General features: G+C 47.7%; 1 protein-coding gene across 1 annotated transcript; it reads left to right on the top strand.

Annotated features, from left to right (window-relative positions):
• The first annotated feature begins 277 nt into the window (after nt 1–277).
• Nucleotides 278–20,167, top strand: sh3bp5b (SH3-domain binding protein 5b (BTK-associated)). The gene is made up of 9 exons (XM_086217628.1): nt 278–662; nt 1,535–1,597; nt 5,091–5,219; nt 16,624–16,788; nt 16,862–16,992; nt 18,101–18,143; nt 18,228–18,447; nt 18,882–19,244; nt 19,569–20,167. Exons 1-9 carry the CDS (start codon nt 585–587, stop codon nt 19,775–19,777), a joined length of 1,401 nt encoding a protein of 466 aa, XP_086073754.1. The 5' UTR covers nt 278–584; the 3' UTR covers nt 19,778–20,167.
• The last annotated feature ends 2,976 nt before the right edge of the window (nt 20,168–23,143 follow it).

Raw genomic sequence — 23,143 nt, 5'->3', positions numbered from 1 at the left:
TGGGCTTGAGGACCTGGACAGCGAGATCTGCTGGAGCAGATCCAGTGAGCGATTTGAATTGTGCCATTAGTCAGCATTTTAAACGTCATTGGGCTGATATGTGCAATGCCTTATGGGGTAAGTAGTTCCTTAACGCTTGAGGTGATTTTTTTCTTTAGATCTCTTTTGTGGCAGTTTTCTGAGGTCATGATTCACCTGCTGTGGTCGTCTTGGCTCCTGGTGTCCGAGTCTTTGTGTAGCTGACGTGCCGGAGGAGGAGGAGGGCGGTGTTGTGGGCGAGTCTCCGGCCTCTACAGCGCTCTGATCGGCCCTTGCAGCTCCGGCGCGGCGGGAGGGGGCGTTCCCACAGCCGAGCCGAGCTCATTTCACGACCGGGCTCAGCTTGCTGTCAGTCAGTGCACACGGAGACCCGGCAATGGAAGGGACCCGCTGCTCGGCCCGGTGGATACCAACCAGGATGTCCGTCAATAAGCTGTCTTTTTAGAGCAGATCCAGACAGCGTGGGGGAGGACATTTGTGCGGCTCGTGAGTTCGGTCTCTCAGGCGGTCTTTGTTCGGTTTGACACCTGCCCTTCACCGCCACAATGGACCGTCTGGAGAAGGCGTCCCGGTCTGACGACGAGGCCGAATATGAGGACGAGGAGGTGGATCCCAGGATCCAGGTAGTTCAAGTACTCGGTACCGAGCGGCGGTGGTCTCGGGTGATTAGCACGTCCGGGTAGCTAACACCAGTGCTAACCGAGTGCTAGCATGATGTAGCTTCTGAGAGTCTCCACCGCTTCTCCCGCTGCGTTTAGGAAATCTGAAACTAGTGTTCCTCGGGTTTAGAACGGGAAATAATAACCCAGCTGGAGTGTTTCTGACTGTAGACACGCTAAACCATAAATATTCAGTTAATTTTATATTCAGAATAAATGATTGAATTCATGAAGCTTCATATTCATGATGCTAACAATCCTGGTGTCCAGCTAAAATTCGGATTGATTGACGTGTTGGTTTAATTATGACGACAGAGAATATTCTGTTCGAATTATTAAAAAAAGTAAAACTGATCGGAGGTGTGTGTGTGTGTATTTTTTTTTTCAGAGAATGTAACACCAATGGCATGTTAAATTACACATACATGTACAAATTTGCAAAGTTGCAGTATTGCAGCAAACCATGAAGGATAATTGGGACCAAAAAGTGATTACTGAGGCTGATATCAGGCAGTTGGATCAGTAGGTTAACGCTGATAGACTGAGTACTCCTCAACATTGATATCTTAGATATGTTGGACAGAAAAGCTTATGAACCATTGGTGATGAAGACTAACAGACGTTTCTCAGCGTCACTCCGAGCTTTTATTAAGATTTGAAAAGATGGAGCTACTGTGTGTTGAGATTCAGGGTTTTAAATACTGCGAAAATATTTATGGTCCATAAAGGAAGTAGTACTGCAGTTCCTCCCCCTGGAACCAAGCAGAAGCCTCACCTTTATAAAAATCTCTCCTGTGTTCGTGCTGCCACTCACTTCTCTATCCTCTCTCTCCCAGGGGGAGCTGGAGAAACTCAACCAGTCCACAGACGACATCAACCGCTGCGAGACGGAGCTGGAGGTCAGTCCGACGCTGCCCGTCCTCACCGTGTCTGTGGCTCTTATTGAATTACAGCTGCACCGGTTCTGTAGGTTGTGCAGTTCACATTTTTCTGGGTGTCAGCAGGTTTGAGCCTACCAGGAATTGACCTAATTTGTGTGAGACAGTGACTTTGTAATACAATAAACTCATTTCAGGTAATTGTACTGTATCCAGAGCATCCAGCAGGCAGAGTTCAGAGTTTCCATAATAAAAAAGTTCTCCTGCTGGGACAAAACCCTGTGACCAGAGCAGAAACAACTGACTGGTAACTTCAGCTTGCATAAGTGATCTGTGGCTGCCTGCCAGTGAACGTCCATGAAAGCAGAAATGTTTGCAGGTCAGCAGGAGTGCGTGGAGCTTTATGGAGGTGAAAGTCTTGCCAGGCTCTAACAGTACGGCAGTGCTGACGGGGAGGTTCTGGTGTGCCGGTTCCACTGAATGAATAACAGAGTTGGTCAGTTCACCTTGTGGGCCAAAGTTGTTTCTGGTTGTGCTTATAAAAGATTGGAAATTTGCTTTGGTGTTGAGGAGTTTTAGCATTTATTCAGCGCCACCATACACAGACATGTCACTCTGGGGAGTTCCTTCACACACAGAGTCCTGCTACACTTGTAGCTACACACAGTTTGTCAGATGGCTCAATGATCAGCTCAGATACTCGACCTGGCGGTGCTCAGCAGGATACTATCATGAGTACTTCAGGTTTGCCTGATGGAAATACGCTGTGTCGATACTTGGACTGTTTTATTTCTGGTCTTTCCTTATAGCTTCAGATTATAAAATCGAGTGGAGTTGTTTTTCCGTCTCCTGTCCTGGACTGACACCACCAGAGCAGTTAGACACAGTGAGTCTTTCTCTCAGACTCTTGGAGATGGAGCCTGGTTGAGTGTGACGGATTTGGACAGACAAGCATCTTCTGGTGCAAATTGAATCAAACGGTGTAACGACACCAACAACAAGGGGCCTTGAGTCAACATTTTCATGTGGAAGCTTTGAACTTCCGCATGAAAATGTTGTTGTTTTTGAGACAGAAAATGATTGATTCCTTTGGTTTGTTAACAGAAGATGTGGTCGGTTTACTGTTGAGACATGGAATGTTCAGGGATTTACTCATCTAGAGTGTCCATATGTTCTTCTTGTCTGGTTTGAACAAAACACGACACATGAAGTCATGTGTTTTTATCAGAAGCATTCATGCTGCACCCCTGCGCTGATGTATCGAGTCTGATCAGAAACTGACACCTCTGGGCCTCCCCTGGAGGTTGTAGTCATGCATAACGAGTGGAGAACCCGCGTCACCTACAACATAGAGGTTGTCTTCACATCTTTATTTCCGTGCACCTCCGTGACAAATGCTGAAAGGGTTGAGAATTCATGACTTAATCCGTCATAAAACAAAAAGATAGAAATACCTGGACCAGAGAGAAACTGACTGTTGGTTTGCTGAAAAATCATCCGGTCAAGTGTAGCTCTCAGCTGTTAACCAAGAAAAGACAAAGATGTTAAATTGTAAGATGTCAGTGTTGGAAGGACTTGGAGGAAAGTTTTAGTCTTAAGAACCGATTTGATGAGAAGCAAGTGGGTTCAACAGGTATTCCTGCCCTCAAGCAGACGCCAGAGGGATTGCTGCAGTATAATCTTTGCTTCTAAGGTCTTTGAAGCCTGAATGCAGTGGTTGGCAGTGCTAAGCTAACATTAGTCTATGAAAGCACTACACCAGGGTCACACGACTTCATGTTGTTTACATGTTTTCACCCTGATGACCTGCAATGACCTCCACGACCTCTGTAGGCTCCTCTCGTTTTTTCAAGACTCTAGCTGGTCTTTTCTAGCTTTATTTGATTTACCGGTAATTAGTTTCAGATGATTTGTCCCTGAAGTGTGAGGGACAAGAATCAAGAACCAGTCACTGAAAAGAATCCATCATCATACTTGTTGTGGGGCTGTGCTGAGATCCAGCAGCTGATTGATGGCGTCTGTTGCTGACGTGAGCCAACGCCTCAGGAGGGTTTCTGGCAGCAGAGGTGTTTTCAGCTGGGACTCGGTCCGACGTCTCACTCCTGCGAGTGTCCACCTCTGATGTAAAGTAAACAAAAGTCATTCTTGAGCTGAATCAAATTCAAACCTTGAACAAATGCAGAGGGTTATAAAAGACATGCGAGTGTTTGCATGTCACAGAGTGTGAACCTTTAGTGGAGTAAAGACTGAGCCCTTCTCAATTAAATTAAAACTAAAACTAAATTGCCGATTGTACTTTAGCTCACATCCCTGGTCATGTGATGCAAGAACTTAACAGTCGACACAAAACAGATGCATCAACACCCAAACACGTTTTCTTTCGATCACATACATCAGCACGCTCACGCCGGCTCCAGAACGATCAGCTCGTAAAAGTAGAACGCAACGTTAAAACAACAGACTTCCCGAGCAAAGAAAGAAATAAATGTGAAATGAAACTCGAGGAGGAACGACCGTCAAGGACATGAACAGGGTGTTTGACGGCTTCTGCTGCCTGTTTGTTACCATCTAAAAATAATGTCTTGCTTCACTTTGGGCTTTGATAACTGAGTCTCACAAATAACAAGAACTTGGTTCGATACAGTTGAATGGACTAAAAGAGGCTGCCTGTGTCTCCGAGCGTGACCGATGCTCATGACTAACATGGAGACATCTGGACATCACCTCATTTTTTTGAGCTTGTAAGGCCAAATAATCCCAAGTGCCTCATTTAATACACAAACGGAGAAGAAAAAGAAAGTTAGCTTGACATATGAGGGTTTTATTTTGTTCGGTAGAAGAGTTGAACGATCGTTTCCTTGGAGAAAATCTGTTCTTTGTTCTTCCTTCGAAGTAGCAGGACTCCCCAGTTGTGAGGTAGCTGATGTTGCAGCAGCATCTATGCTCTGCAGCGGCCGCCATTGTGGTTCTGACCCATCAAACTGTGTTGCTGTGTTTCTGCTGGAAGTGCAGAGGAAGTGGTACAGTCGGCTCAGTTACTGAACAACACTTGTGTAACCGTCGCAACCTTAACGGACCTGAATCATTCTCCTGAAAGCGTTCCCTCAGCGAACAAACACTCACTGAGTTGTTGGTGTTATCTCTTGTGTCATCGTTGGTTTTATGTTCTTACTGGTTGTGACTCAGCAGAGGCAGCCATAGAGCGATTTCATCTGTCCAAGCAGCCAAGAGGTCAGAGGTCAAGGCTGTTCTCTTAAAATATCACATCTGATTCGCTCGCGGTGAGTCGACCTCGGATGGCTGATAATCAGCTACTGGATGGAGAATATTTACCAGTTCTGTACCTTCTGGAAGCTCACTGAGCCGAAGCAGGAACTGATGATGCTGCCTTCAAGCCTGAGCGTTCAGGAGGAAGTTTGAAAGCTTCAGTCAGGAAAGAGGAGTTCGGGCGGTCCTTGGTCCTCACTGCTGAGAGACGGCATCTTTCTTAAAACTCCCTCTTTCTCTCTGTCAGGACTCGAGGCAGAAGTTCCGCTCAGTTCTGGTGGAGGCCACGGTGAAGCTGGACGACCTGGTGAAGAAGATCGGCAAGGCTGTGGAGGAGTCCAAGCCCTACTGGGAAGCTCGCCGGCTGGCCCGACAGGTGGGTCAGCGCTGCGCAGAGGGAGGGATGTTGGATGATTCCTAAGGTTTAAGCTGAGTCTAGCGTGCTTCAGCTGGAGTGCAAGTCAAACCCTCACACTGAGACTCCGAGGCTGAAACGCTAACTAAAGATACGAGGGCTCAAATCAAAGGCTGGGTGGCCAAGTGGGCGTCTCATTTAACCTAACAGGTATTTGATGACTTCTTTTGAGTCATGCATTCAAGGGCATGGAGCTCTGGTTCTCTGGCTGCAGCTTCCCCTGATCAGCATTCACCCACTGGGGCTGCATTTACGCTGCAGGTCTGAGTGACCAGATCTGATTGTCTGACTACACCCACCTTGATTAGTACTTCTTACTGCCTGTTTACATGCAGTATTTAACTCTTTGTCAAACACCACGTCCAACTACCTATGACCAGAATATCTGATCTGTCCTTTTAGATGGACTTTGCAGTGGCAAATATCGGCTTCCTGTCAGAAAAGTGACTTTTCCATGTTACATGTTCAGTTTTGAGAACAAAAGATCAGGTTTAGTTCACCGGATCCAGACCAAGTGATTGAGATCTGAAGCTTCAGACCTGATTAGGTGTTCAGGTTTGGAATATTTAAAGTTTGGCTGCAGGTGTTCTGCATCTGTCACTCACTATTTCACTGAAGCCTTTGTGGCCCCTCAGTTAAACGTAGATGTTGGCCACAGTTTTAGAACGGCAAGGAGGAAATGCATTTTAGAACACAACTCAATTCCGTGTGTGTGTGTGTGTGTGTGTGTGTGTGTGTGTGTGTGTGAGAGAGAGAGAGAGCCACCTGCACATGTTGATGGAAGCTCTCTGTCAGGAAGCTCGGGCATCAGCAGAGACTCTGAAAGGCTTCAGTGTGTCTGCAGCCTCCTCTCTTGTGTAGGACGACTGCTGCGTTTCACCAGGAGATAAACAAACACGGGTGACATGCTGGATGTTGGAAGCGGTGCTGAGATGCACTTTTTAACTCATTTAAACTCAACTCTCAGACTTTGGCTTCTTAGATGCTGTAAACACAAGAATTGGACTAATCTCAAAATTGGACTGAGAGCTGATTGTCTCCTGCGGTGTGGCTGGAGCAGTCGCCCTCAGGGGAAGTGAGAGGAGGATTTACAGCTCGCTGCATTTGTTTTACTTCCTCCACCTCTGAGCTCACCTGCAGGCCCAGTTCTATTTCAGTCTCCCCTACTTTCGTGTTCTCCACATTTATGTGGAACCATGTCAGTTTGAGGGTTAAGTATTCTTGAAGCCTGAGGTTGAAACTTGGTGAAAAGTTGTGTAGAATATGTTGGTAGTGAGAAGAAGAGATGGTCTTTAGTTTTGAGAGAAGAAGAGAAAAAGTAGTAAACGTAAAAGTTGATGTTTATCCCCCTCAAAGGAAAAGCCTCTGAATAATGAACACAGCTTTGACTTGCATCCTGCACCCTTCAGAACGATGTTGGGTCGGCGTTCAATTTGTGGCTGTGATGACAAAGAAGTGACTCAAGTTTCTGGTGAAGGCAACAGACTTTCATTGCCTTGGTGTTTATCGTTGAATGTTGCGCCCCAACCACTTGTACGCAGGTCCAAGATCAGAATGACCAGAAATGGCACTGTCTGTGTTCATATCAATAGCATTGAGAGCCAGTATATACCCGGATGTACAGCAGGGTCACATGACCTGGAACTGAATGCAGATTGAAGCCTTTTCCATCGTATTCCAAAGCCAGTCGTTGGCAGGTTTGAGGGCTGGTGGAAAAGGAGCTGATGAGGTGTTGTAAATGTTGTTCACTGACGTGACAAAGCACGAATGTATAATGTCTGAGTGTGACCACGATTTTCACATTCGTGCTTTGACGTGATTTGGATCCTCTTGTTCAAGGTCGAGTTGTTCCCTTCGTCTCCCTCGTCCTCATAGTCTCAGCAGGCCAGACATGAGTAACCTTGGAGTGAGTTTCTCCGAGCTGGTGTCTGCTGAATCCAAACAAACGTCCGGTGGACGTGCGCTCTATGTGCTCGCTCTTCAAGTTCCTGAGGGGAAGATTGAGGCGTTGTTAGGCTTTATATCAACGGAGAGGGATAGGCTTCAGCGTTGGTAAGCCAGCTTTGCTCTGCTCTCACATCTTTTCATCACCGTCCCTCCCCTTCACTGTGTCTTTGTCCTCCCGCTCTCTGATGGCTGCATCCGAACTGGGGTTTTTATCAGATGGCTTTGTCAACCGAGGCCTGACTTTAGCAGGAGTGAGTTTGCCAGCTAACATTCGGCACAGATTGTGATGCTGCTTATTCAATATAGATTCTTTGTTTGGCTTCATTATTGTGTCTATGCATTTAAAAAGTATCGGAAAATTCTGAGAAATCCTGTCAAGAAGCTGAGCTCAGTCTGCGAAAAAAAAGAGAGGTGGTTGTGATTCTGTTGTCTCTCAAAAAAATAAAGACCTAAGAAAACAATGTCTGAAAGTCTGGGTCATGTTCGTGCAGCGCTGCGCTTGCTGGAGCCAATCAACGCCGTTCTAATCAGGGATCGAGTTTCCACTTGAAGCTGCTGGCTCTGTCAGGAAGTACCAACACTGATCAGGGCAAAAAAAAACCCGCCTCTTGATCAGGACATCCCTGGTTAATCTGCTGCTCTTCCAGGTCTGGCTCCATGGATGGGTTTGCGTGCACCGCAGCATTGTGAGTCCATATAATAACATGTTGGCGTCCTGTTGCAGCGCCCCTGTGGAAGCTCCAGTGAAGGAGCTATAAAACTGATCCTGCACTCTGGGAGAGAGAAGGTGACAGTAGTTTTACTGCTGCTGTCAGTAGGTAGACAATAAAACAGAACAAGTGTGCTGAGCAGATTTAATAAAAAACTGAAGAAGACGTTCTGATGCCCTTGAGTAGACCACCATGGACAGTTAGGAGGATCTTTCGTCCTGGGATAAAGACCGTGTCCCTGAGCAGATGCTAAAAGGCGTAGTGGGACACTAAAAGAAAAAGCTGAAGTCAAGCAAAAGAAGTTGCTTGAAGGCTTTGAAAGTTGTTTTCTCCTTGCGGAGGGTGTCAAGTGACTTTGATGAAGCTGTTCAGCTTGAGAGAATTGTGCCTCTGACACAATTAGACAGAAATCGCACGAATCCCTTTGATGCCAAATAAGAACGTCCCTAATTAAAGACACAGGGTGTCTTTGTCCCCGTCCTCACGTAGCTTTCACCGCTCAGAGTGGACCGAGGTCGCAGGCAGTGCTGCAGAATGGGATGTTTGCCGGCTCTTTGTGAGCTCATCGATTGACCTCAGCAGATTAGGATGTTTGTGTGTTTGGGGTTTTCTTTTTTTCTCTTGGCGTTTATGGACGATTCAATCACAGTCTGTTTGGGAGGGAGAACCCTTTGTCTCTTTGCTTTTCCTCGTCTGTCCTTCAATGCCCCCCTTCCTACATCTTGCCCAGTAAAAGTGTTGCCTCTCCATTTATATTACCCCTGTTCTCACTTTTCTGTTTTTTTATTCCCTCTCAATCTTTCCTCCATTTGCTCACCCTCTCACCAGCACTCCTGACTCCAGTACTTCTTTCTTTACCTGTGCTACCTTTTTCCTCTCTTTTGTTAGATCTTGTCACCTTTTCTTTGTTGTTAGCTTAGTTAGCTTAGCCCAATGGCTGGTAGTGGGTGGGAAGTGTTAGCATCAGCTAGCTGAGGTCCAGGCTAGTTAGCTTAGCCCAATGGCTGGTAGTGGGTGGGAAGTGTTAGCATCAGCTAGCTCAGGTCCAGGATGCTGGTGTGTCCAGCAGGAATCCTCCTCCTCCTCATCATCAGTAGCAGCAGTCGCTCTTCTAGTCCTCAACAAACCTTTGGTTCTGTTGCCATCAAATCACAGCACCCAGTCAGGAAAGTAGTTCCGGCTATGTGTATGTGTATTCATCCTCATTATGTTAATTGTTAACACAATTTGGCAAAAGGCGTATTTAAAAAAAAAAAAAAAAATTGTTTACCTTTGACCAAGATATGCTAACATTTCCCACCCACTACAATACGTTGTGCTAAGCTAACTAGCGTGGGTCTTGGCTCCCTGATGCAGCACAGAGGAGAGAAGGGTCTCAGTCCTCATGACCGGCTCGGGGGACGAGAGACAGTTAGTGGGAGTTTTCCTCTTAATCACCTCATTACACTCAAAACCTTCATCACCTCAGCGTGTGCTCAATATCCAGCTTGACTCATTGTGTACTTGCCGGTTCCGGAGAGCAGCAGCGGGCGGAGACTGGTAACTCTGTTTGACCTTGAGTTCAGACAAAGATGAAATGCATCAATCAGTCATTTACATTTGCTGGCAGCAAGAGGCGCATTGCAGGTGTACAGGTAGAGCTTCCCTGCTGAGGTCCTTGTTTTACAGGCCAAGATGGAGAGTTTGACATTGTTCTTCTATTCATCTATTTAGAGCTGAAAATCTAGATCATCATTTTCTAGGAAAGTATTGTCATGGAGTCGCTGGACACACTGTCCTCTTTTTTTTCCCCCTCAGTATTCAGGATTGATGCTCCTCCTCATTAACCGTTAGCTGTGCTCTACTTCAGATTTAGGGCTGAATTGTGAAGCAGTAAAATGAATTCACAGGGCTCTTTAGGGGTTTTGGTGCAGTGCTGAATGCTCAGTGACTCATGACACGTAGCTAATACAGTCGCTTCCTCCTTTTTTGGAGGCTCTAGCTCTTCAGCGGTCCAAACAGCCTGTAGTTGCATGCCACGACTAAAGAAGACGTCCCTGAAATCATGCTGTGTCCCTTTGTATCCAGTCATTTTCAGTGGTTGGTCATCAGTTAAAACAGTAGTCAGATTTATGTGGGGTAACTGGGACCGAGGGCTGGTGGTGGCTCTGGTAAAATGTTGTTTTTGTGAAATCAAGACTCGTGTTGCAACAGTAACACATGTGGTCACCTTTGATGCCTGCACATCCGAGTTCTGCTGCCCAGCAACAAGCTTGTGTAACAGCAGAAATGAAGTCGTCCTGCTCAGTGATAAGGAAACGAAGGGCTTTTGGTTTTCTGTTGCGGTCGCGCATCCTCTAGAAAGCTGAAATAAAGGTTCCCAAGTCCTGCTGGAAACAGGATTTTTGCTGAAGGACTCTTGGCACATAAATCAAACCCTGACATTCCACTGGTGAAGGTTGTTTTGCTGCAGGTTAGTCTGGAAGGGGAAAGATGCTCTTTCTGATGACAGTCATAGCGGTGAGGCGAGATGCGGAAGCTTAGAAGCTTCGCCGAAGTTGTCGCTTGAGTGCCCCTCCAACGATATGCATGTGCTGACTCCAGTGGGTCGGAGCTGCCGAAGTTAAACTTTAATTGCCATGAAATATGAATTAGGTAACATTTTATTCCACTTGACCTCTCCTGATTTGGCTGGAAATGGCTGTCAGGATGGGTTAGGCTGTTTTTGTCTCAGTACTTATAGAGTGAGAAAACCCTGGACTTCATTCCGGCCCTGTTGTCATCGTAATGACATGAAGACCTTGAATCCCGTGGGTGGAGGTGTGTTCACTGCTGGCCCACTTGTATTTAATTTTCTTGATGGTTATTGTTTGAGTGGAAGTGAGGGAGTAATATTTCACTGAAGCAAATCAATGTCATATTGGATGCACATCACCTCTGCTTTAGTCTGATGATTGGCTGCATCGATCCTGCCTCGCTCACTTCTGGATTTTGGGGGAGTGGTGAGTTCAGTTGTGTTGTTATGAATCCGTATTTGTTACTTGACATTGGCTTCCTGCTTACCCCCCCCAGACTTGAGGGATTTTGGCAGGCAGTACATGACGTGTGTGTGTGTGTGTGTGTGTGTGTGTGTGTGTTAGAGTTGGTCAGTGTGTTGTTACATAACATCTCTTGCTCAGTGTTAAGTGGCTGGGTGTGGTTTTCCTTTTGTACTTTAAACTATGACTCAGTAAGCGCATTCACACACTGGCTAGGTGTGTGTGTGTGTGTGTGTGTGTGTCGGGGGTGGGGGGCTTTATTCCATGGAGAAAAGCCATAATTGGCATTCTTTACTCTTCCCTCATGGAGGAAATGCCCTCCAGTCCTGATGTCATCAGTGCCATAGCAGAATCCACGCCTGTTTTCTGGCCATCGTTCGTTCAAAAACCTCCTCACTCGTTGGTTCACTTTGCATGCAACCTTCACATCACCTGTTTTTAACCATTCTTTGATTTGATTATGCTGCATCATCAGTGGTAGCCTAGCATCCTCTTCCTGACCAAAAGACACAATCACCTCGTTCTATAATCACGCTCGCTGATGAACTTTGACCTCTACTTGAGAACAGAAGAGCCCATGTCTGTCCTTGTGTAAGAGCTGAAAAAGTCAATTGTATCTGGTAGTATTTAAAAGCTTTGTTGGTCCTAAAGATAATAAAATGCTTAGTCAAATGAGCAAAAGTGGGTCCTTGATGTAACGTTCCCTCTGAGCACGCAGCAGCGCTACTTCCTCTGCGCCCGGACGTATCTGGGCTGGCTGCCTTTTAAAGAATGTGAAGCGGACATCAGACGCTGCTGCATCGTCTCTCCTGTTGATGTTGTCTGCAGTTCATTCAACCACGTAACTCTGTCACATTTCTAGGCCAGCCTCTGTTCAGTTTTCTTGAGGGAGGGGCTTGTTGATGGCACTCACCGACCTTAACTGCTGTCTGGGATGGTTGTCATGCTTCCTTTTAGGAAAGTAATTGCCAGAATTAATTGAAAGTTGGAGATAAATACAATTTAACGTTCTTGGAACTTTGGCCAATTAGGTTGTGTTGTAAGCAGATAGTGTGTAATGCTATTATGGTGACCACTGGCAGTTAAGCCAAAATACGACTTGTGGTTTGCAGCTCGCAAAACCCTTCAAAGGAACTGATCCTGGAACCTTCAACTAGCGCGACAACTGAGCCAGTGCCCACAAAATCCCTTCACAAGTACAGAAACACAAAGTTAAGTTCCCCTTTGTGGGAATTTGCTGAGCTCTTTAGACGTTGATGAATGAAAACAAGGAGGCTGAAGGTCTTAAGAGGAGTTACTTAGTGGAGCAGGGCCCGGAAACTGGATTCATATTAAATCTGGAACCAATTCTAATGCACTCTTCCCTACCACAGACGCCTGCAATTTGGTGTTTTATTAAAAAAAGAAAAAGATGCCGTTCCAGCCCACCAGCAGGTTGACTCGCGTTCCCCACGCTGGAGGCGTTGCAGGAAAGGATGGGTGGTATCTGGAGTGACATTCATGTAAAGAGACCTGTTCTCTTATTTAGACATTCAAAGATCAATTCAAAAAAACTCCATCAAAAATATTTAGTGGCCACAATGTACAACTTGTTCCCACAAACTGATGAAAGTGTGGGAACGTGATGTTATTATTTATAAAATGAATGAAACTGTGGAACAAAGATGTATCTTGTTGACTCATTTGAATTCATTTGTGACCAGTGATTCTATGGAGTTGCCTAAGAGTCACCAAATGATTGAGGGGGGAAAGTTGTCTTGAGTTGGCTCGCGATTGTTCTCATGTCTCCCCGTCTGGGGCTGCTCCAGGTGCCTGGGAGAGGGCGAGCCTGCACAGGTGTTTTCTTCTGTTCAAAGAATCTCAGAGCTGTCCGGTCTGCTGCTCCTCCTCTTCTTTGCCATCACCCCTCTTTTTTTCTGTTCTGTCTTTCAGCTAACAAACAAAGTTTTTCTCTGTACTGGGATTCTCTGAATAATTGAAGCATCTGTAAAGCTAAATTGTGTTGTCATAGAGACGGACCCGCTGCTCCGTTTCTGAAGTTCTGCGTTAGTTACACATCGGCTTCTCTCTGAGGATTCACCTCCGAACGGTTCATGCTGCTCGCAGAGTAATTAAAATAGGAAGTGAAAGCAAATGAGAGGAAGAAAGGGTCAGCTAGAAATGAGGACAAGGATGTAGGGAGGAAAAGAAGGGAAGGATTAGCAAGGAAAAAGAGAGATGGAGTCAGAAATGTTCCAAGTAATAGAGATTAAAGAGGTTATAGAAAGTGACGGGGGGAAGAGAGGGACAGAACGAAACTGAAGAGGTCGATGAGGAGAGAAGAGAGCACGCGATGTAGGGAGGGACGGTGGCGAGCAATGAAGGCGGATGCAAGGAGACAAATGGATAGAAACACCAGAAGGAAGCGGCGGAAGAGATGGGGGGATGGAAAGATGACGGACGGAGGGAGGGAGAGAGTGAGATCGAGGTGGAAGGAATGAGAAGTACTAAAGACAAACATTGGCTACATTTACACACAATTAACGTTTACATGGCTAAAGAATAGGGATTCCACCAGAACTGCGCTAATGCTGATTAGCTGGGCTTGTTGTTTGTTGTTGTTTCCAGGGAAACAACAACAAACAAAGTCAAGTTAGCTGGAGTCTGTGAGGCTTCGTATAAAGAGGATAATTAGTGAAATATTTATTTTCCTTTGCCAAGCAAGCGGCCATTATCATTGGAATATTAGTGGAATATTGAGTGCATGTAAACGTGGCCAGACTCTGTGGCGGCTAGATGAACATGATAGTGGACATGTGACCGCTTAAAAAAAAAACCAGGACAAAGAGGAAAAAGGGAACAAAACAAGATTTCTGATACGAACCGTGAAGAACTTAAAACAAACTGATTGCTCTGAATCGGGGCCGACCTGAATGCTCCGGGTCTTCGAAGCTTCTCTGGTTGCCATGGCAATAAAGGCTCAAATCTGTGCTTTATTGATGCTGCCTCTTGTACTGAGTTTCCCTCTGGGATCAATAAAGTATCGATCTATCTGCTAGCTAGCTAGCTAGCTAGGGGTTTTTCTTTGTCTTTTCATTAGGCCACATCAATACAATAAGGCGGTTGCAGTGGTGCCATATTATCCACATCACGTGTGATGAAGGCATAAATGACTGTTACTTATTTGTTAGGCAGAACTAAAGTTTCATCGGATGTCATCAGCAATGCGCTGAACCTGCAGCTGGCAGGCAAGATGTCAAAAAGTCTAGCGTCAGAAGAACCTCCAAATTTTGCAATGGTGACCCCAAAAAAGTCAAGTGTCTGATCTGTCAAACAAAGCTGGTGCATCACAAATCCACGTGGAGTTGGTTCGGCCCCCAGTCTCTCAAATGCTGATTTGGGTGAAGCCTCGAAGGCCAAAATCGGATATTCAGGGCAGTCCTGCTGTGAGAGCTGAACCTGCTTTCTTCAACAACCCCTCAGCATTCAACTCACCTAAGAATCCTGTCTCCTGAATATGAAAGCAGGTCAAGCTAACTCTTTAATGTAGGCTGATGGGGGGGGCGTGCAGGGAATGTTTCTGCTGGGCAACGTGACAGCTTAGGAGGAGGAGGAGGGATGGAGGGGTACGAAGGGAGAACAAGAATGAGACTGCAGCCTGAGTCGTCACGAGACTGCAAATATCGGATAATGACAACTTGGAAGTGCAGCTTCTGCTTTTCTCACATCTTCACACTTGTGGGCCTAAAATATAAAATGGAGTGTCGTGATATGAAGGTTTATGGAGTCCTTCAAGCATGAGGTACTTTTGTAGTCCAACAGGAAGTGATCATGTCCACCACTTAAAGAGCGCAGAGAAATCTCGTCTGGTGGGGGTTTAGATGGAAGGTGTATTAATTTGAAGTGCTGCTCTACAGCTGAAAGTCTGTTAATGCTCTCGTAACCTCGTTACCAGTGACACAGAGCTGGTGTGCTTGAGTGTGCCACCGTGGCGAGGAGCGGCGGAGTACCCCTGGGCCTCTGTTTGTCCCAGTCTGTCTGGCTGCAGCCAACAGGAAGACATGTCCCGTTGGGAGCAGAAGCGTGAGGACATTTTGATCTCTCCGATATGAAGAGTCAGTGGCTCCAAAAACGCCATGTTTAACCGTCCGTGGTCGGTGCGTGTTTGTCCAAATGTGTCAGTGTTGGCGTATCCCAACGGTCATTGGTCAGAGTGTCAGCACGCTAGCATGGTGGAGACGAGAGGAGGGCTGCTCACAGCGACACAATCAAGGTGACTGGTGATGGGAGCGAAGGACTCCCTCAATGAATGGATGAAAAACATGGGAAATATACAAGAGGGTTACCGTGGTAACTAGAGCCTGGAACCCACATGAGTGACTCGGGTGAGGAGCAATTTAGTTGAGTGCTAATGTGGCATGCTAACATTTGCACGGCTCATTGGTGTGAGCTGTTTTTCCTGACGGCTTCGTGGTCACAGTGAGCGCACGTGTTCAGCTGCCGCTGGAGGCGCCTCGGCAGACTGAGGAGGTTGAGGATATTCTGTTGCTCGCAGCGATTGATGGATTGATTGTTGCCTATTGTAGAACTTCCTAATAAACGACAGGAAAACACTTGATGTCCGTCAGAATAATTGTGTCGTAAATGCTCACGTGAGCGGCGCTAAAATGGCCGATGGTTGTAGGGGAATTCAGAGAAAGTACTTCAGGTAGCACATGGCTTTCTATAGCAGTCAGTCAGCCGCTGCGTGCAGGCAGCGAGGAATACAAAGCTGAGCACATGACGCCAACAAGGCCATGGTTGTCTGGACGTTGCTGTGCTGGCATGTTGACGACCACGGATAATAGAATAACAGCCTGCATGTGGTGATGTCAGAGTTCCTGCAGATTAGAGTTGAGCTGAGAAGCTTCTGGAAGGCAGAGCCTAAACAGTGTTACTGTATGTGCGTTACAGTGGCCAAGGGTTTCGCATTCAATCATTTGATGAAGGTTTTTTTGGAGATTTGAGTCAAACCGCAAAGCTGCTTTTGACTCTGTTTCTTTGAGCACAAACGGGGTGAGTAGAAGAACCTCCAGATCAAATAAACATCGATAGAGAAGACATTTGTGAGCGTCTTCGTGTTTTTCTCACGAGCAGACGAGATGCTGGACTCCACGTTGTCTGAGCGTTCTCCTCTTTGTCCCTCCGTTCATGCTGAGCTGGGATGAACTGCAGCCCCTCTGGTTTAGCTTAGCCGCTAACAACAAGCTAGCAACAGAATCACTTGACTCCCAGCCTGAATTTTTCTGACTCTAAAGCAACTCTGACCAACGGTGAATATGACAATGATATTAATAATGATTAAGCAATACTGCTGCGCTGGATGGTAGCTGATCAAGAACCTTTTACCGTGGACGGGAGAGCGTCTTCCTCCCTGCTGAAAATGTGGCGCCCTTTACAAATGTACAAACGCTGGCCTGAGAGAGGAGCTTTTGGTTGTCACAGGCCCTGCCTGGCCATGTGACCACCAGGAATGCAAACCATGTCATAGCTCTGGTAATGGTGACAAATATTCTAGAGCAGTAAAAGAGCCATGTGGAGTGGAGTGGAATGTCCAGTCCACTGACTCCAAGTGTTAAAGTATCCACAGCCATTTGAGGTACAAAGATAAATCATGGAACGGGTCACACGTAGACGAGCTCGTGACCCGGTGAATCTGTGTCTGATGGTCAGGCCCAGCTGGAAGCCCAGACGGCCACCCAGGAGTTCCAGAGAGCCACCGAGGTCCTGCAGGCAGCTAAGGAGACCATCTCACTGGCCGAGCAGAGGCTCCTGGAGGAGGACAACCGCCAGTTCGACTCCGCCTGGCAGGAGATGCTGAACCATGCCACTCAGCGGGTGAGGAGCCGGAAAATGCTGAGCCTCTGTTTTTAAGAAGATCTCTCAACTGATGATGAGTTCTGACTGACAGGTGATGGAGGCGGAGCACATAAAGACCAGAAGTGAACTGGCGCACAAGGAGACGGCGGCCAAATACACGGCGGCGATCAGCCGCATGAAGCAGCTGGAGAAAAAACTCAAACGCACTATCAACAAGTCCAAGTAAGTGCCTCTGCTTGGTTTTACAGCTGGTCATGATGTCACAGCTGGTCATGATGTCACAGCTGAGTCGTTGTGAATCTGCGTGTTTGTGTGTCTGGTTATGGGCGACCCTCGCCACACAAGTCTCTGTCCTTCCATTGTTGACTTGAGTCTCCCTCGCTGAGTCCGGAGGGCTGAGATAATCCACCCTGTGTCATGTGTCACGTGTTTTGGTTTCTGGGTCAAAAATACCCAGCACGCATCAGGAATGAGTCTCCTAACAGAGCGTGCTCAGTTGACACTTCTCCATTCAGCTGAAGAGGGGGCTCCCCTGACTGCAGTGAACTCATCAGGTGTTGAAGGGGAAGTCCGAGTCCCTACAGCATCGCTCGTTCAGGGTGTGGCAGCTGGAGATGAGTGGCGTTTGTACAGAACTGAATAAAAACGACAGTTCAAGGACACAAAAATAACCTTAAATCTGCTCCAAGGTCAGCTGAGATCCAAACTGGTCCCTGGGATGTCCACCTTCCAAAGTTTGGAAGGTTTTTTGTTGTGTTGTGTTTTGTTTTTTGTTTTTTTCATCAAGTGAGTGTGTTTCTGGATTTAACCTTCAGCAAAACAAGTCCCAACAAAGAGTAGTTTCATAAGACCCCCGGGACGCTGCCGCCAGCCTGCCGGCGAGCTCCCGAGGCAGACGCCTTGGCTAAATGGACAGTGGACGGGATGAATACGAGTCAGGCTTTAACTGTCCTGCGTCTCTCAGCGCCTCAACAGGTTTATAATTGGCTGATCACCACACAGATAGAGACGATGAAGTGATGAAGACGCCATCTGCCCATTGAAGCCATCAAAAACTGCAAGTTCTTCATGGTGAAAACCGAAGTCTGAATCCTGTTTGGGTTTCCGGCTCCGGGGATTAGCAGCAGTGTTTAGGTTTCTCCCTGCGGTCTGACTGAGCCGTCAGCTGCAGCCTCAGGGTGTTAATCCGTTCTGCATCATCACATCACAGCCGTCTTCATCTGCCTCCTCTGGGTTGCCATGGTGATGATGTGGGTACTGCTTCTTTCTGGGTTACTCTGTATTTTTCCCCTCTGATCTCATCGCTTTCTTGACCCCCCCCCCCCAACAGGCCCTACTTTGAGATGAAGGCCAAGTTTTATCTGCAGCTGGAGGTACGTGACCCACAGCCGGCTTCTCATTCTCTTGATGGTGAAAGAGAAGCGTTCCTTCATCGTTACCCTCGTCTTCCTCTGCAGAACCTGAAGAAGACTGTGGACGAGCGGCAGGCCAAGCTGTCTCAGGCCAAAGGCGAGTATAAGACAGCCCTCCGGAACCTGGAGATGATCTCCGACGAGATCCACGAGCGCCGCCGCAGCTCTGCCATGGGCCCCCGGGGGCGAGGGGTGGGCGCCGAGGGCGACAGCATCTCTGGAGACGACATCTCCGGCTTCAAGATGGAGTCTGATGGTATTTCCAGTAAGTAGAGCACTGAAGAAACGTTAAACTGTCTGTGACCCGACCTTTGACCTCCACCTCAGCAGCTGCTCCACATCTCCTGGTTGACTAGGTACATGTAGTTGTGTTGGTGGGAACCAGCGGTCATTGTTCGGACTTTATTCACAACATTTTATTGTCCCCCCCCCCCCATGAAACAAACAAACATCACATGACCTTAATCCATGTTCACATGAGAAAGAATCCAGATTAGGAAAAGGGCTGAGATGACCCTTTGAATTCAACATGTGACTTGAAAACGGGAAGCAAAATGCAAAAACAAATCCTCCATTTTATCAAGTATGTAAATATGCTGCTGTTGCTATGGTAACGCCAGAGTTGGCTGTGAAAGTCTAGATGATGCCTTCGTGTGCTTTCTGGATATTTAAGTCTCTGTTTGGTCGCCTCCCCCACAGTGGCATCAGTGTGTTTCGAGGACGAGGCGTGTGGCGGCAGAGGCAGTGTGATGTCAGAAGAAGACTCGGAGACTCGCTCCACCTGCAGCCTGGGCTCGTCTCCCAGCAGCCCCCAGGAGCTCCTGTCACCGTCTCCCTTCGCCGCCGCCTCCTCCTCCTCCTCCTCCTCCTCCTCCTGCACATCTTCCTCCTCTGCCTGCCCGTCACCAACTCCCTCCTCCTCGCCGCCACCTCTGTCCAGGCCCTGCAGTCTGGACCTGCCCAGCACCGTCTCGCTGTCAGACTTCGGCCTCATCTCGCCGGTGCTGGGTCCTCGCAGTGAGTGCAGCGGCGCGTCGTCTCCTGAGTGTGACCTGGAGAGAGGTGAGTGATGTCAGCAGGAATCTGCTCTAATCCTTGACTCGCCCAGGTGGTCGACTAGAGCGCGTGCTGCATACGCAGTTGACCCTGGTTCGAATCCCGGCCAGAGGTCCTCTGCTGTAAGAATTGAAATGGAAGGATGCGGGTGTGCTGGCGGTTACGGCGCTCAGTAGAGGGAGGGAGGGATGTGGTGATGCAGGGTTTGGACGATGTGGAAACTTTTGCTTTGGATGCCTTCAAGGTGCATAAATGAACTCTAAAACCTGCCAGCTGTGTCTCCCCTTTGATTGTTAGATTAATTCCCATCATGCTTTGTTTCTGCTTCAGGTGACCGGGCGGAGGGCGCCGAGGGGAGCTTGGACAACACTCCTGCTGCCGCCGCCGCCGCCAATAACAACACCAGTTCGACCACTAGCACCAAGAGGAGCTTCAGCCTGGAAACCCGCTTCAGCTTTCTGAATCTGCGGCGCCAACGCAGCGACAAAAGCACAGACAGCTGCTCCCGGCAGACCGTGGTCCTGGTCAAAGGAGTCTGACCAGCACTGGCACGTTTGTCCGTGTCTTTCTGACTCGGAGAAACTGTTTGCTGTTCATAAGCTACAACGTCTCTGGCTCCACCGTCAGACTGTAAATGTGGTCGTGGGTGTGTGTGACGTGTTCCTCCTCGTTCCGTATCTGAAGGACTTGGCACCGTTGGACGGAGAACTAAAGATCAGTGTTCTGGTGGTGGAAGGTGACGGACGCTGTCACCGCCACTGAGCATGACCTTCCACCGGATCCTCGCTGATAAACTGGTCGAACCATTTTTGGATATTTATTTCTGTGAAATGGTGACTGCCGAGCTTTCAACCCTGCAGCGTGTGGTCGTTGAACTGTTAAATGAGTTTGAGTCACGTGGAGATGTTCAATAAATCCTGGTTCTCCTGTCGGACGCTCCTGTCTTTCATCAACGACGTCTGCAGATTCACAAAATGTTTATTTACTGCAAGAAAATTCTCCAAGTGTAGTTTTTGTTCAGTTAAGATCCTCTGGGGATCAAATGCCTCGTCCCCTCTCCAGGCACCTGTTTCAGGGGGCGGACTCATCAGGCGCCTGCGTTATCACAACCCTGCTGGTCGGGAGCCCAATAATTCCTCATTTCAAGCTGTTCAAGCTACTCTGGGTCAAAATGGCGGCTGTGCAAACAAATTATTCTGATTAGATCACAAAGTTATGGTTCAATGCTTGGGACAGCAGGCTGGTGCGGGTCCAGAGCTCCTGCAGTCCAGTACTTTGGACCGAAGCTCTGATTTTATGGGTCATGTGTTCATGATGATGTCAGAGCTGCAGCAGTTGGTCATTCAATTATTTGACCTAAATTACAAACATATTTTTCAGGGTTTTCTGTGTTTTTGTCATTTATTACGTCAGAATCAGAGTTTTTTGGGGGGGGGGGGGTTGTTTGAAGTAATTTGAACGCGTCACTTTGGGCTCTGGGAAACTGTGATGACCATTTTATAGACGACAGATGAAAGTGAAGAGATCCAAGAGCCGCCAGTCCTCCTGCCAGCCCCTGCAGCAGCGTTCCAGATCGGTTCTGATGATGTCAACAAGAATGAAAACTCCAGGGGTCATAATATTCACAGGCGCAATACCACAAAATTCATCTGAAAATGCAGGAAGTAAATATCGAAGTATAGAGTACAGTCGGTATATATTGCGGTATTGTAAGAATTTCATTGAGTACAAGTTTTCATCACATCAGCAGCTTCTGTGATGTCACAGCTGTGATGTCAGACTCCTGTCTGAGATTCTATCCTTTCATCTCCAGTTTGGTGGTTTGGCTCATTGTTTTTGGAAGGGGGGGGGGGCATTTCCTTGACACCTTTAAATGAAAGTCAGTTGTGAAAGGGATGAATCTCACCTGCAGGTCCCAGGACACGTTTCAGCTGCAGTGGCGGAGGCAAAGACCGCAAGCACAGACGTCACCGGTGTCCCCAGCAGCACCAGTGTCGCCAGTGTCCCCAGCAGCACCAGTGTCCCCAGTGTCCCCAGCAGCACCAGTGTCACCAGCAGAACCAGTGTCCCTAGCAGCACCAGTGTCCCCAGCAGCACCAGTGGCACCAGCACCAGTGTCCCCAGCAGCACCAGTGTCCCCAGCAGCACCAGTGTCACCAGTGTCCCCAGCAGCACCAGTGTCCCCAGCAGCACCAGTGTCCCCAGCAGCACCAGTGTCAGTGTACGATTCCGTACAGAACAAATAAATAATTTGGTTTCGTCCTGTCCTGACCACTGACGAGGAAATAAAACATCAGGAGCACTTGATCAAAGAGTTACCATCCAACGGCATATTATTTTTGCTAAAAAGTTATGAATAGTGACTCATACTTGCCACAAGGTGGCAGTAGTCTTCTACATCAGAGTTATAAACAAAAGCTAAGCAAGTGAGAAGAAAAGAGGCTCAAAAATTGACCTTTGTGGGACACCATGATGTTGGGGGTATGAGTACTGAAACTGGAGCAGAATCGGCACTGAAGTGAATGTTCTCTCTGTGTCCTGCTCTGTTCTTTCAGATTCAGAGAAAGATCGCTGATGTTCCTCTGGTTTTTCTCTCTTGAATGTTGCATGTTGTCCACGCACGCTGAAATAGGATTAACCCTCATCTACAGAGGCTGGGGTCATGATTCTGATTGAGTTGATAAGTTTTCCTAGAAGTCGGCGCATGACGGGTTTTTTTTCTTCCCCAGTAATGACATTAATGGAGCAGCTGTGATGCGAAGGAACATAGACGGCAAGAATTTGGAGTCTCTCCTCTGAACATTTTCTGTCCCTCTAAGCTGAATCTCAGCTGGTGCCAAGGAAACTGGATCAGGTACCAGCAGGAGCCTTTCTGGGTACTCTGGGGCCCCTAGACAAATGTTATGAGCCACCCCAGGGACCCTCCCTCCAGCTGAGGGCCCAGCAACTTCCTGGTTCGTCCTCCTGACCGAGATCTTTTTTAGACAGGAAACAAACTTTTTTTTGGTCATAAATAAAGCACAATGGCTGGTAGTTGGTGGGAAGTGTTAGCATCAGCTAGCTCAGGTCCAGGCTAGTTAGCTTAGCACAATGGCTGGTAGTTGGTGGGAAGTGTTAGCATCAGCTAGCTCAGGTCCAGGCTAGTTAGCTTAGCCCAATGACTGGTGGTGGGTGGGAAGTGTTAGCATCAGCTAGCTCAGGTCCAGGCTAGTTAGCTTAGCCCAATGGCTGGTGGTGGGTGGGAAGTGTTAGCATCAGCTAGCTCAGGTCCAGGCTAGTTAGCTTAGCCCAATGGCTGGTAGTGGGTGGAAGTGTTAGCATCAGCTAGCTCAGGTCCAGGCTAGTTAGCTTAGCCCAATGGCTGGTAGTGGGTGGAAGTGTTAGCATCAGCTAGCTCAGGTCCAGGATGCTGGTGTGTCCAGCAGGAATCCTCCTCCTCCTCCTCATCATCAGTAGCAGCAGTCGCTCTTCTAGTCCTCAACAAACCTTTGGTTCTGTTGACCCAAGTTCCAGTGGAGCTTTGGAGGTGCTGCGTCAAATCACTGCTCCCAGTCAGGAAAGTAGTTCCGGCTACGTGTCTGATTCTACCACTACAATGTCTCCTCATGTTAAACTGGTATTCATCACCAAGGCTACACACAACCGTCGTCCTCGGTCTCTGCTCCCTGGAGGAGGGGCTCTGTCTTGCTCCTTTGACCTCTTTGTCATCGCAGTTGTTTGAACATCAACAAGCTCCTCAGCCTGCTGCAGCGAAAAAAATTATAGACAATGTTACGCCCCCCCCCCCCCCCCAGCAGACGACCTTTACAAAATGACCTTGAAAAGGAACATTTCTGCAAATGAGGTCAACTCAAACCTGTAAGTGTCCGCCTTTGTGGATGATAGAACCATGAATCACAACCCGA

The sequence above is a fragment of the Aulostomus chinensis genome, chromosome 11 (genome assembly GCF_037954235.1).
Source record: "Aulostomus chinensis isolate RoL2024-O1b breed Wild chromosome 11, RoL_Achi_v1.0, whole genome shotgun sequence".
Classification (NCBI taxonomy): domain Eukaryota; kingdom Metazoa; phylum Chordata; class Actinopteri; order Syngnathiformes; family Aulostomidae; genus Aulostomus; species Aulostomus chinensis.
The sequence above is the reverse complement of the archived record's forward strand: the minus strand, read 5'-3'. Positions and strand labels throughout refer to the sequence as shown.

Bases quoted from the DNA above. Each gene is read 5' to 3' on its own strand.
- sh3bp5b (XM_086217628.1), top strand. From the start codon at position 585: ATGGACCGTCTGGAGAAGGCGTCCCGGTCTGACGACGAGGCCGAATAT. The intron at 5,220-16,623 runs GTGGGTCAGCGC...TCTGATGGTCAG, and splicing joins CTCGCCGGCTGGCCCGACAG to GCCCAGCTGGAAGCCCAGAC. The intron at 18,448-18,881 runs GTAAGTAGAGCA...CCTCCCCCACAG, and splicing joins GGAGTCTGATGGTATTTCCA to TGGCATCAGTGTGTTTCGAG.